Source organism: Drosophila teissieri, unplaced genomic scaffold (genome assembly GCF_016746235.2).
Source record: "Drosophila teissieri strain GT53w unplaced genomic scaffold, Prin_Dtei_1.1 Segkk118_quiver_pilon_scaf, whole genome shotgun sequence".
In the NCBI taxonomy this organism is placed as follows: Eukaryota; Metazoa; Arthropoda; class Insecta; order Diptera; family Drosophilidae; genus Drosophila; species Drosophila teissieri.
Window position 1 is genome coordinate 1,092,662 of NW_025224987.1, and position 14,554 is coordinate 1,107,215.

The following is a 14,554-nucleotide window of genomic DNA, read 5'->3' on the forward strand; positions in this document are numbered from 1 at the left end:
CCGTCAAACTTACCCTACTTTAATCCGGAGCGATCAGATCTCGACGCGTTGGATCCTGGGTGTTGCTACATACATATACCTTCGTGCACCAATCTCCACCGATCTCCTACACAGTCCACCGGGTCTACACCACAATCCCTGCCGCTTTCTCGGGTGCCCGCTTAGGTCTGGCCTCTCCCGTTGTTTGCCTCCTGGCTACTCGTGCTTCGTCGTTTGGACCTCAGCTACCTGCGTCTCAGTTCGGAGACCTTCTCGTCCCGAACGTCTTGACGTAGCGATCTTGCTCCTTGGTGACTATCACGATCGTAGCTCCTCTGCTGCTGTCGTTGTAACGCTGTTGACTCGTACACTTGCTTTCCTTGACTGTCGGTCGTGCTTCCAGCGCTCGGCCTGTTTATATAGGCCTCCTCTAACGATTTATCCCTTTGGTCTCCAGTCTCCGGATCCAAAGTCCATGATTTAACCGTTGGCCCGGTCCAAAGTTCGATTTGTCCCTTTAATTGCCTTTAAACCTGCTGACTCTGCAAACTCTCTTTTCAGCCAGTCCGGAGTCTCCATCCTCTCTCTCTCCACCTTCCGAGTCTACAAACTCTCTTCCTCTAGAGTCTCCAAACTCTCTTTCTCCAGCCCAGAGTCTCCAAACTCTCTTTCTCCGGGCTTCGCACTACCGTTACTACGCTTTACCTTGTTGCGTAACTGGCAACGGCAGGCCCTCCTTATGCGATCACTATTCGCATTTGTGCGGAGTTTTAACTCCTCACAGTTTTGCTTTTCGCTGTCTTCTGCCAGTCTCCTTACCAGCTCATCTGGCGGTTTTTGCCTTTCGTAGGCCATGTACGATGGCAGCACTCGGAAAGGAGATGGCTTACTCTCCACGGTGGCTGCCGCGTTATCTGCATCGCTGTAATTGTGGAGCAAAAAAATGGTAAGGTGCTTTTTAGCTAAGATGGTTTTTCGCGATCTCCGCAAAAGATCGCCCTCGCTGTATGCGTTGCCGAGGGGTCTGAGGGAACGTCCTCGGAGCGCTCCCTCTTAGGTGGAGGTCGCTTTTTGGCCTCTGTGGGCTTGGATGGCTTGGGGGCTTCCTTGCCGAAGTTTGGCAGTACGGATCTTGCCCATTCCACCTTTTTCAACCATTCCGCAGAAGAAGCCGTCTTCGATCTCTCCTGGCTGCGTAGGATTTGCCCCGCAGATCGTTTCTCTGCGTAGGTGTGTTTGCCGTTACCGGTTGCCACTGAGTGCATGCCGTCCTTGGCTGCGCCTGAAGGGGGCATCATGGCACTGGGGCCTGGAGATGTTCCCATGGCGACGGCTTTGGGCGGCTTACACTCAGTCGCCTCAGATTTGAGGCGGGGTTCACCCGAACCCGATCCTGTGGGGGTGGCCAGGCAGGTGGGCTCATTCGCCAGCTTCGCTGCCTTGAAATTAGTACGGCCAGACTCCGTTTTTTGGGAGATCCTGACTCCTTTTTGTTTGCGTTTTTGGACTCCATGTAGTTCCCACGAGTTGCGGAGAAAAAGAGGGTCCACCCGGGAGGAGATTCGCGACGCCCGGGTAAGGCTTCTTAGAACAGGGGGTCGCCAGGTGCGTGGAGAGTATAGTCGCACTTCCGGGTGTATAGACAATTACGGCGCGTTTTTCTAGAAAGCTTGGAACTACACGTTAGTCCCCTTGTCCATCACCCCTAAAATTCTTAAATCTATATCCTTAAATCTGATCCTTTAATCTATAATAATTATTATTGCAGAATTGCTTTGATCGTTATGATAGACAGCCGTTGTGTACGTTACAACATTAAAAAATCGAATGAACACTAGCTTGCTTGCTTTATTTGTTGTCTTATCCCCCAGTTCTACTAAACCACCCCTGTATTTATTGTATGCACAATTCCACAGTCGCTAGCTCGGAACACTTTCCGTTGCACCACATCCGCGTAATCAACCAACAGATCGAATCTTCTGACGCAATACCGAACTGACAACCACAACCAGACGCCACGTCGTAATAACCAATAACTTAAAACCTCGAAGATTAACTTTTGGACCAAAATACGCCCTAAGCATTTTGTTGCAATCTCGGCACTTACTACCGTGCAAATTAATAAAGGGCTCGGTTTAACCTTTCTTCCTTCTTCATATTTCTTCTACTTTGTTAAATTTTTTTAGTTAGTACAAGTAATTTATTTATTAATATTAGTACAAGTATTTTTATTCCTTATTTGAATAGAGTACCGACTTTGTCAGTTATGATAGACCGACGAGGGAAACTGCTGCTTTCCTTTCAAAGGAAGAATAAATATACAGAGTATCCTCCAAATTATTACTATTATTGCTACTCCAGATTAAATTAAATTGTTGCGGCTTTATAAAAATAACTATTTGTGGATAACTGTATTAAATACTAATTTCGCCCGCTTGTTAATGTGCATCCTGGTGGCAGCCTTACACTGAGGGTACTTATTTATGTGGCTAATTGTGCATTATGTTACGTCAGCGTATTAGTGCCCGTGTCCTGGGTAAGTTCGTCAGTCAGCAGTCCTCACTGCCCCGCAAGCTGTATTTTGATCGTAAAACGAGCGGGCAATCTTTCGGCCACGTTCCCTCCCCTTCATGCGTCCGCATGCCTGATGGATCGTCGCGGGCCGCGCAATACAATCCCCTTCTGTAAAGGTTGTCCTTCAAACGTTAAGTCATCGTTTTTGACCGACTCCACTTCTCGCGTCAGCAACTCTTTTGGAAATGTTTACCTACTCATTTTGCTGTAGTTCAAATAATAGCATAATTTTATTGATTAATACATTATTGGCTAGTGCCAAGTGTAATGTGTAATACAAAAATTCAAAAGCTAGAATACAAAGTTTATAATAAGTTGGCTATAATTGTTTTTAGCGAGGAGTATCGAATTCATCACCACGGTGCGCACGTCAACAAAAATTGTTGGCTATTCACGACTACAAACGTGGCTCTGAGGGCTCATGTTTTTGCATGAAAATAAAATAAGCACAAGAATATATGTAAATATAAAAATATAGAGAAAAATCGGGAACAGGGTTCCGTCAAACTTACCCTACTTTAATCCGGAGCGATCAGATCTCGACGCGTTGGATCCTGGGTGTTGCTACATACATATACCTTCGTGCACCAATAATTCTAACCAAACAATAATAAGATATACACAAACAAATAAAAAAAATACACTAAGTGAAGGTTATCTTTCTTTAGATATATATATATATATATATATGAATGAGTTGTTTTTCTGCGGCACGCTTCGGCTGCTATTCGACTATCAGATTACTTGGAGTAAGCACTTGTTTGGAAAGTCCACGCTGTTGCTTTGTTTTTGCTGATATCCACATTAACGAGAATGCACCGGTTAACTTGTTCTTTGTTTATTTGTTTTGCCGTTTGTGTTTTTAATTATGCACTCGCTCCTCGAAACTTTTCCTTTGACTGAAGTTATCCCGAGTGTTGGCTTTCGGGTAGTGGTGGTGGTTTCTTCCAGATTACTCACTTTCGGGTGCTCACTTTGAGTCTTCCCGGCTATAGACTGACGGATAATCGCCCGGGCATGATGTACGGGTATTTACCCGGGTATTGACTATTTTATCTGTGGGCCACGGTCTTTTTATACCGGCATAGAGCTTTTTCTGATCTATTGGTCTTCTATGACAGGGGTTCCCACCTAGGAGTCATATTTCTCACTTTCACCTCTTTTGGGATTCAATACCCCATCGGTGAATTGTACCCGGAACTGTTGTGGGTTTTCTTTTCTTTATGCAACCTATTGCGGCCGCTGAACTGGTCATCGGACACTCGTTTATTGTCAACATGCATTTTCTTTGTCGCAATCCATCTGACTCAACGCGATGATAGATTTGGTTGGGAATCTTCAAAGTCTTACGATCTCACGAAAAGGGTGTACGTACCAAGTTATCGGCACAAAATCATCCAACTTCAGCTGGATCGGCTCGTCGATGCAAGATGTTTCCCTGCCGGCCGACTTCTGCTGGGATTATTGCCTGATTCACCAGCAGACTTACGAATGGTTGACAAGTCGTCAACCTCACGAATTTTATGGTTGGGCCCGGTCAAGTTATTTTGGTCAGCCAGATGGATGGGCGTCGATTCAGTCTCCTCATCGTCATCTTTTCCTCAAATCGATGAGAGCGCCGGCTGGGGAGAAGGGTTCCTCTGCATCATCAGCGTTGGGGTGTCATGCTCGCGACCTCACCAACTTGGTTGGAAACGGTCTGCCTGCCCATCTGGGCTACTCTCGGATTGGTCAAATTTTGCAGGTGTGACTGCTTTGGTGACGACATGGCTTGTCTAATTGTTTTAGAAATGACAGATTGGCGGTAAACTCCATCCTACTTTGGATGCTGCGGTTGATAGTTACGCGGGTGGCCCGACGTTGTTTTTCAAACAGTTTGTGTAGGTACCTAACATTATTTTTGAAGGTGGTTTCGATGATTATAATATCATCTAAACATGCAAACGCATGCTCACGAAACTCCTGCGGGTGCCATAATTGTTGTAGCTTGAAAAATATACTCCTCTATTCTTACCCGAGCTATAATACAGCCGTTCCTGACTTCAAAAATTACTCCCGGTAGCCTACGGCCGCTTTAGGTCGAAGACCTCATTTGTTCCAATCTTCCATCTCTATCCGCTTGTATTGAGCTAATTGCCCTTCCGTTTTTTGTTTAATCTTTAGAAGAAATTCCTTATTTGAAGGAAAATCGTACTACTACCATCAAGGCAGCTTAATCTAATGAGAAATTTTATTTATACGATTATCTACAGCTATTTACATATTTATATAAAGTTACATTTTGTAGAACTATCATGAATAATATGAAAGGGAACTTTGTTCAGACATGTTAAGTCAATACCGGGTCTTGCAGATAATCAGGGTAGTGACGTTTGAGTCTTCTTCGTGTTCTTGTCCGTGGATCTGCAATTCACAGTGCCGTGTTGCCCAGTCGTCTTGCTAGGCTGTTGTAGTGTAAGCGGCGACCGCGTACTATTTCCTTTCCATTGGGTCTTATGTAAAGCTGACCATTCTGGGCAGTTGTTCTGGTGTGCCATGCTAGATCCGGAAAGCAAATTCGAATTTGGGATCGCCTTGACAGCAGCATCAATTTTTAACAGTTCCTGTCGAGTCCCTTATAGCAGATGTTTGAGTAGTCTGATCCTTGTATTTTTTAGTTATTATTTGTATTGTATTTTTTGTAGGATCTGTGCCCAAGTTTTCCGAAAACTGATATTTTCTCTGCTGTTTTCTATTTTCTATTTGCAAGTTTTTGGTAAATTTGATGGCTTCTGGCATCTCCTGACCTCGCATTTCTTTCTGACCTTTCATTAAAGCAATCAAAATGGTTTTGGTTCTCTGGAGTACTCATATTATGTATTAGTCAATGTTTTTGTTAGCGTTGCATAAACAAATACTTGTGCTGATTGATGACTAAACTGTCACCAAGCGTATTTAAATGTTACTACTCCTTAGTTTGTATGTTTCCAAAGCAGTTATAATCTGCGGTCAAATAGGTTTAGGAACCCAAATTTAAAATAAAAAAACACCTTGAAAACCACACATCCGTTTAAACAGACACAAGCAATGGACCGACGATAAGATCCTATTGATATTCGAGGAAATCGACTATAACGCTAATTTTTTCTAGTATGTTTAGACTGAATTAAATTGTATATTAAAGAGAATTCTTTTCTTTTAGGGTTCCTACGGGCTCGTTAAATTAGCTTATTCCGAAGAAGATTCAACTCATTATGCAATGAAAATTCTTTCAAAAAAGCGCTTACTACGACAAGCTGGTCTTATGCGACGAGGACCTCGAAAAGCAACATCACCTTTAGATCGAGTTTACAGAGAAATAGCTGTTTTAAAAAAACTCGATCATCCAAACGTCGTGAAGTTGGTAGAAGTGTTGGATGACCCACTTGAGGATTCTTTGTATATGGTTTTTGAATTGGTAAAGCAAGGTGAAGTTCTAAGGATTCCAACAGATAATCCCTTGTCTGAAAAAAGAGCTTGGAGTATATTTCGGGAGTCTTTACTTGGATTGGAATATTGTGAGTATAACACAACAAATAAAAACGTCTTTGCAAGAAAATAACAAAATCAAAATTATTTTACGTATGTAATTAGGCATCCTTTTTGTACTTAGTCATTGGATTTTTAAAATTTTTTAAGTGCAAAATTATTTCTAAAATGTACACTTTACGTACCTTGTTGACGCTTTGGAAAATTAAATTAGACTGTATTAACCTCTTTTCCAGCTAGGCTATCGTTTTATTAAAAATTAGATTGGCTTGCAATCGATAATTGCTTAAAGCGTCTTAGGTGTTCCGAATTGATATATATATGTCGGGTTAGCGTTGTCGTTTTCGTTATTGTTCATTATTTTCTCTATTTTAACTACTAGCGTTGAAAAACCTCTATGAGTGTAGATGGCGAATATTCATGTTTGCACTGCTTGGCCGTTCGTCTCAGACTCCCCGTTCGTAAGTCTATTTGACAGGCATTCGGCTTTTCCTTTCACTTTCTCGCAGTGCGCACGAGTACACGCACGACAATCGTAAATTCTAGAACTGTAACTTTTACCCCATAGGCAACTATACCTATTAACGACAACCCTTTTAACGATTGTGCGGGTATTTCAATTAAACCATTTAATCTCCGACACGGCCATTCTGACAAATTACACGTCCTCGTGTAACATAATTACAATTTAAATTTTATTTGATTCAATATACTAACAGTACAAACTAATTTCTTAAGATTCATCGTAATTTTCACAATTTTTAGTATGCTGGTTACATATACATGTCTCACTACAGTATACAAGCTATCAAGCTGCTCCTCCGTCTATATCAACGAATTCTCTTTGCGGTTTAACCTCGATCTTCAGCTAATTTGATACACCTGCCCATATAGCATTCTTCTTAAACTATCGTTACATTAAGTCTTAGCATTTTAGTTTGATGATATTTTTATACCCGTTACTCGTAGAGTAAAAGGGTATACTAGATTCGTTGAAAAGTATGTAGCAGGCAGAAGGAAGCGTTTCCGACCATATAAAGTATATATATTCTTGATCAGGATCAATAGCCGAGTCGATCTGGCCATGTCCGTCTGTCCGTCTGTCCGTCCGTCTGTCTGTCCGTCCGTCTGTCCGTCCGTCTGTCCGTCCGTCTGTCCGTCCGTCTGTCCGTCCGTCTGTCCGTCCGTCTGTCCGTCCGTATGAACGTCGAGATCTCAGGAACTACAAAAGTTAGAAAGTTGAGATTAAACATACAGACTCCAGAGACATAGAGGCAGCGCAAGTTTGTTGATTCATGTTGTCACGCCCACTCCAACGCCCACAAACCGCATAAAACTGCCACGCCCACACTTTTGAAAAATGTTGTAATATTTTTTCATTTTTGGATTAGTCTTGTAAATTTCTATCGATTTGCCAAAAACTTTTTGCCACGTCCACTCTAGTGCCCACAAACCGCCAAAAACTGTCAGTGCTGAAGACTCCTTCGCACTTTCACTAGATGAGTAACGGGTATCAGATAGTCGGGAAACTCGACTATAGCGTTCTCTCTTGTTTTTGTATAAGACTTGTAAATTTCTATCGATTTGCCAAAAAACTTTTTGCCACGCCCACTCTAACGCCCACAAACCCCTAATTGTCAGTGTTGAAGACTCTCCTTCGCACTTCCACTAGCTGAGTAACGGGTATCAGATAGTCGGGGAACTCGACTATAGCGTTCTCTCTTGTTAAATTCAACATTCATTGTTATCCCTATGGTTTCCTTTTGATTTAGGCATGGTTCCGTCAAGAGCCCCACACGCCATGTGACAACCATAATTGTCCGCTTGTGCTTGCTCAATGACGCAGGTATCTTAAGTCTCAAAACCATATCGCCTAACAACAAATAATACAAACGCTTTGCATCAGCCAGGATATTTCCACTTCAACTCGCAAACAACACCTCCTGGGTTCTTCCGTTATTCTCAACCTGACACAGCGTATCGCACAGATATCTTGCCACAATCTTAACAAAAATCAAGAGGGATTTCCAACTCATTCGGAACATAACCGTCTGGCATTTGTCACAAATTCTCATGGCAACATTTACATGACCGATTATTATGCAATGACTTCTATGTATACCGATCTCCATCTAAAACTCTCTGATCCTAAATGGTCCCTTAAACTTCGGATCTAATTTAGTTTGATGACGTTCTTCATTTTTTAATAAAACAAAATCACCAATTTTATGTCTTACTGCTGCCTTATTTTTGTCAAATCTATATTTATCATTACTAGCCTGAATATTTATATTCACTACTGTTCTGTCTCTAACATTTTCTTTATCTACCTCTATCTACGTGTCATACGGTGGCACCAAGCCCAGGGGACGGGTCTCTTTACTTTGGTTGCCCTACTAACTGTGCAATTCAATCCAAGTTGTACCCCGCCAAGACCATCATGCCATGACCTGTTACTTAATTCCACCGCAGTCAAGAGATTCTTGAGCGTTCCCATCACGAGCCCAACTTGCCCGATTGCTCGACTTCCTCCTGTTATCTATAATATGCAGCTTTATCTTCTGAGATGCACAAAGGTTAGGTTAGGTTAGGTTTTACCGGCCGTCGGTTATCCGACGCACTTAGACCATTAGAGGTCCATTGTGATACCGTGTATGATTTCCCCTTTTGCACGTCGAGGTTCGTGTGAAGTTAGCAGTTTCCCCAGCCAGAGGCGCTGGTGAATTTTTGTATCCGATGTGGATCGGTGTCGGACAGGTCGGACGTGCCTATCAGGAATCTGCTTCCTAATTGAGCAAGTCTTTTCGCTTGCAGTGCTGGACAGTGGCATAGTAGATGCTCTACCGTTTCTTCCACTTCTTCGTCTCTACAGCTACGGCAGAAATCGTTATACGGGGCACTTAGTCTTCTGGCACGGGTGCCTATCAACCAATGCCCTGTGGTGACTCTCATAGCAGTGGTGAGGTTTGCTCTGGTCAACCTTAGAAGTTTTGACGTTCTTTTTAAGTTTATTTTTGGCCATATTTGGCGTGTTAGGCGACAGTGTGTGGTATTTTCCCATATTGTCTGTTTGTTTCGGTTTAGGTTTTCCCTTAGTAGTAATTTACATGTGGCTAAAGGCATACTCATGCCCTCCATCTCTTGTATGAGTGGCGCGGTAGTGCCTTCTCGAGCTAGTTCATCTGCGATGGAGTTGCCTTCTATGTCAATGTGTCCGGGTACCCATATAAGGCTGCTTTGATAGCTGCTTGGCTATCACTGAAAATGTTTACGTGTGAGCTTTCCGGTTTTAGTGCATTCAAGTGTTTTAGGGCCTCCCTTATTGCCGCTACTTCAGTTTGGAATACGCAGCAATGATCGGGGAGTCGTATGCGTAGGCCTAGCTGTGCGGAGTAAACTCCTCCTCCTACTCTGTTCTGTAGTTTTGACCCGTCCGTATAGAAGCATATAGCATTCTGCGGGCCAGGTGTCTGTGAGGTTCAAGTTCCAGTTTAGTTTCCTGTCAAATATTACGTCCAAGTACCTCGCGCTACTACTGAAGGAAAGTCTTTGATTGTTGAGGATAGGTGGGAGTAAGTCTGGTATATTATACTTCCTAGTGAAGAGAACCATCTCGGTCTTTGAGGGGTTAATTCCTAGTCCTTTATTTTTGGTCCAACTGGACAAAACACTGAGTTTTTCGCTCATGAGATCGCATAGGGTATTTACCTGTGGAGATAATAGCAACGTCGTCCGCATAGGCTATTATCCTGCAGCCCCCCCTCCCATGTCGCATAGTATCGAGTTGACTGCTATGTTCCAAAAAAGTGGGCAGAGGACGCCTCCTTGTGGAGTGCCTCTGCTGACGTGCCTAGTGAGGGTTGACGCGCCTAGTGAAGACGTAACCTTCCTGCAGGTGAGGAGTTGGTTTATGAGTCTCACCAAGTGGCGGTCCACCCCAAGGTGTGTCAGAGCTCCGATAATAGCTGTTGGGATGACGTTGTTAAAAGCTCCTTTTATATCCAGGAAAGCTACCAGTGCATATTCCTTTTGGGACAATGATTTTTCTATCCTGGAGACGAGATAGTGTAGTGCTGTCTCTGTCGATTTCCGTTTCTTGTAGACGTGTTGCGTGTCTGTGATAAGACTTGGATTGAGAGTTGATCTCAGATGAAGGCCGATGATTCTTTCAAGGGTCTTTAGTAGGAAGGATGACAGACTAATTGGTCTGAAATCCTTGGGGGTCGTGTGTGATGGTTTCCCTGCTTTGGGGATGAAGACAATTCGGGACTATAGCCACGATTGCGGTAGGTGTCCAAGAAGTAGAGACCTTTTAAAAATGTCTAGAACCCAGTTTACTGCTATATTTCCCGCATGTTGGATTTGTGCGGGTATGATTTTGTCTGTACCTGCAGATTTGTATGGTTTGAAACTGTGTTTGGCCCAATGGAGGACCTTTGGGTCTATGCACAGTTCGATACTTGCCAGTGTTGTTTGTTGGGAGGTGAAAGCGTTTTGGCTGTTTTCTGGGAAGTGAGTGTCTAGAAGTATCTCCAGAGATTCCTCACTCGTGCTGGTCCAGGAACCATCTAGCCCTGGTTGTGGCTGATTGGGAGAGGATTTTTCTAAGTCTGGCTGCTTCAGTTGTATTTTCAATTTCTGAGCAGAAGGAATGCCACGAGGATCGCTGTGCTTTCCTGATGGCTATTTTATAGTTTGTAAGGGCTTTCTTGTAGGAGGTCCACAGGGCATCCTCATTTCCTGCCTTAGCCCTGTTAAAAAGGGTTCTGCAGTCCATTCGGAGGGGAGATAGTTCTGCTGACTACCAGGGTTTTCTTTTTCTGTTGGGCTTGCTATTGGGGCAGGCTTTTTTAGTGCATAGTTGCAGGCTTCTGTGAATGTTGAGACTAGTTCGTTTAGACTAGAACTTGTTTGAGGGTATGGGATTTTTTCCCTTAGAATATTTTTGTATTTATGCCAGTCTGTTTTCCTTGCGTTAGAGGAAACTGCTGGTCTTGAGGGGCTGGTTGTGAGGGTTGTATTTATATACATGTGGTCCGAGAAAGAGTGCTTATCTAGCACCCTCCAGTGAGTTACTGTCTCTGATAGTGGTTTAGAGACGAGAGTTAGGTCTATTAACTCTTTACGGTTCTTAATGATAAAGGTGGGGTCATTACCTTTATTGCATATGAAGAGATTTGAACTAAAGATACAGTTAAAAAGAGACTCACCGCGGTCGTGTATGTCTGTACTTTCCCATTGTGTATGGTGGGCGTTAGCATCACAGTCTATTAGTAGGCTTATGTTTTGCTTTTCGCTGTCTTCTGCCAGTCTTCTTACCAGCTCATCTGGCAGTTTTTGCCTTTCGTAGGCCATGTACGATGACAGCACTCGGAAAGGAGATGGCTGACTCTCCACGGTGGCTGCCGCGTTATCTGCATCGCTGTAACTGTGGAGCAAAAAAATGCTAAGGTGCTTTTTGGCTAAGATGGGTTTTCGCGATCTCCGCAAAAGATCGCCCTGGCTGTACTCGGCTGTTTGCCGTTACCGGTTGCCACTGAGTGCTTGCTGAGTCAGTCAGGCTGACTCTCGGCACGGGTCGAGTGACACCTTAGTCCGGCCCGGGACGCCCGAATACCATTTGCCAGCATCCTCCGGCAGGGACATAACCTTGCTAGGGGACCTGTTTCCAGCCACCCTCGCGTGGACAGTATAGTCGCACTTCCGGGTGTATTATGGCGCGTTCTACTAGCAAGCTTGAAACTACACGATCGTCCCCTTGTCCATCACTCGGTTGACGGCCCATGCACAAAACTCTGCAAACTTACCGCTGGTAAAACATCTAAACATGCAAACGCATGCTCACGAAACTCCTGCGGGTGCCATAATTGTTGTAGCTTGAAAAATATACCCCTCTATTCTTACCCGAGCTATAATACAGCCGTTCCTGACTTCAAAAATTACTCCCGGTAGCCTACGGCCGCTTTAGGTCGAAGACCTCATTTGTTCCAATCTTCCATCTCTATCCGCTTGTATTGAGCTAATTGCCCTTCCGTTTTTTGTTTAATCTTTAGAAGAAATTCCTTATTTGAAGGAAAATCGTACTACTACCATCAAGGCAGCTTAATCTAATGAGAAATTTTATTTATACGATTATCTACAGCTATTTACATATTTATATAAAGTTACATTTTGTAGAACTATCATGAATAATATGAAAGGGAACTTTGTTCAGACATGTTAAGTCAATACCGGGTCTTGCAGATAATCAGGGTAGTGACGTTTGAGTCTTCTTCGTGTTCTTGTCCGTGGATCTGCAATTCACAGTGCCGTGTTGCCCAGTCGTCTTGCTAGGCTGTTGTAGTGTAAGTCGGGTCTCTCCTGGTATTTTTGAGTCACCTCCAGGATTTTTTTTTCTAATTTTGTGAGCTTGAGCTCACGTTCGATATCTGCGGTGAAAGTGGAATACAATTTCGGCCCCAAAACACTACCTTAAGGATCGCCTGCTTCAATGCATTTTAGAGAAGTCGCAGTCGTCACGCAAAATGTGTGTGTTCTTTCAAGAAACTTTTAATAGGATGAAGCAGCTGATGTGTGAGGACTTGACTTTATGCAGAAGCCCAGGGTGCCACACTCTATCGAGGGCTTTAATTTAAGCATGGTTCCGTCAAGAGCACAGATATCTGGCCACAATCTTAACAAGAATCAAGCGGGATTTCCAACTCATTCGGAACATAACCGTCTGGCATATGTCGCAAATTCTCATGGCAATATTTATAAGACCGATTATTATGCAATGACTTCAATGTATACCGATCTCCATCTAAAACTTCACTGATCCTAAATGGTCCCTTAAACTTCGGATCTAATTTAGTTTGATGACGTTCTTAATTTTTTAATAAAACAAAATCTCCAATTTTATGTCTTACAACTGCTGCCTTATTTTTGTCAAATCTATATTTATCATTTATTTTACATTTAACATTTTCTTTATCCTCCTCTATCTCCGTGTCATACGGTGGCACCAAGCCCAGGGGACAGGTCTCTTTACCAATCAGCATTTCTAGAGGGCTTGCTTTGGCTGCACTACTAACTGTGCAATTCAATGCAAGTTGTACCACGCCAAGAGCATCATGCCATGACCTGTTACTTTATTCCACCGCAGTCAAGAGATTCTTGAGCGTTCCCATCACGCGCCCAACTTGCCCTATTGCTCGACTTCCTCCTGTAGCTATAATATGCAGCTTTATCTTTTGAGGTGCACAAAACTCTGCAATTTTTCCGCTGGTAGACCATCTACCCTGATCCGATATTATTCGGTTCGGAACGCCCAACAAAGAAATATATGATTTTAATGCCTGCACGCAACTACTATGACATATTCCTTAATATCATTCTTCCCATTTAGTTTACCCGTTATATCGATATGCACTGTATGCCATGGGACATTTACTTTTGGGATTTGATTTAACTCGGCTTGTATCTTCCCAGATGACCCCTTTACAGTTTTAGAAGTTATACAGCTGTCGACAAATTTTGGGACGTATTTACTCATTTTGGCAAACCAATATTATTGATAAGTCTTATCGCGCGTTTTTTTTTTCCGACCTAAATGCGTAACCGACTCATGAGCTTGGTTGATTACCAACCATCGAGATGCATGTGGCACTACTGGCAGACAACGAGTCCTTCCATTCTTCTGTATTTTACGAAACAAGACCCCTTTTCTAAGCTCATACGTCTGGGCAATATCATCTGTGAAGTCTTTTGTTTTCAGTTCATTGGTGTTGCATCAGGCACGCGGGTCCTGGATAAAAAGTCCACATGCGCCATGCGCATTCCTTCCCTATATTCTATTCTGAAATCATAAGATTGCAAGTATGCCCACCTGTGATGCACCCTAGGTGTTAGTTCAATTTTTGTTCGCGATGCATTTAGCGAATTGCAATCCGTAAATACAAAAAACTGTCGTCCGAGAAAATAATGCCGAAGATGTTTAACAGATTCAACAACAGCCAATGTTTCCAATTCATACGAATGGTATTTAGGCTCAGCAGGGCAGGTGGTTTTACTATAATATGGTACTCCAACACATAAGGATCCCCCTTGATCCGATGAATTAGCATTGCCCCATATCCACAAGAGCTCGCATCAGTATGCAATTCTATCGGATTTGTGGGTCAAAAATAACAAGTACTGGCTCACTTGTCAGAATAGTGATAACATTCTTCCTAATCTCCTCCAAATCATCAGTCCAGTTAAAAGTGTATTTGCTCGAAGTTAGTGAAGTTAGAGTTGGTTTCATGTTATGAGATAATCGAGGAACAAATTTTCGAAAATAAAACGCCAATTCAACAAATTTTTTTTTTTTTTGCGGTGTCGGCAAGGATTTAAACGCAAGTATTTTTTGGGAATTTGGTGTTACTTCTCCAACTCGCCCCTCATAACCCAGATATTGTACCGTAGTCCTAAGAAACCCATATTTGGTAACGTTAAATGAGAATCCGGCTGAAGT

At 43.0% G+C, this 14,554-nt stretch overlaps 1 protein-coding gene across 2 annotated transcripts in view; it reads left to right on the forward strand.

Moving 5' to 3' along the window:
* LOC122625525 (calcium/calmodulin-dependent protein kinase kinase 2-like) overlaps positions 1-14,554 on the forward strand; it is a 76,568-nt gene that overhangs the window by 18,136 nt on the left and 43,878 nt on the right. For both annotated transcript variants that reach the window (XM_043805615.1, XM_043805614.1), the window contains exon 2: positions 5,735-6,089. In XM_043805615.1, the coding sequence (XP_043661550.1) occupies positions 5,735-6,089 (355 nt within the window). The remainder of the gene's footprint in view (positions 1-5,734; positions 6,090-14,554) is intronic.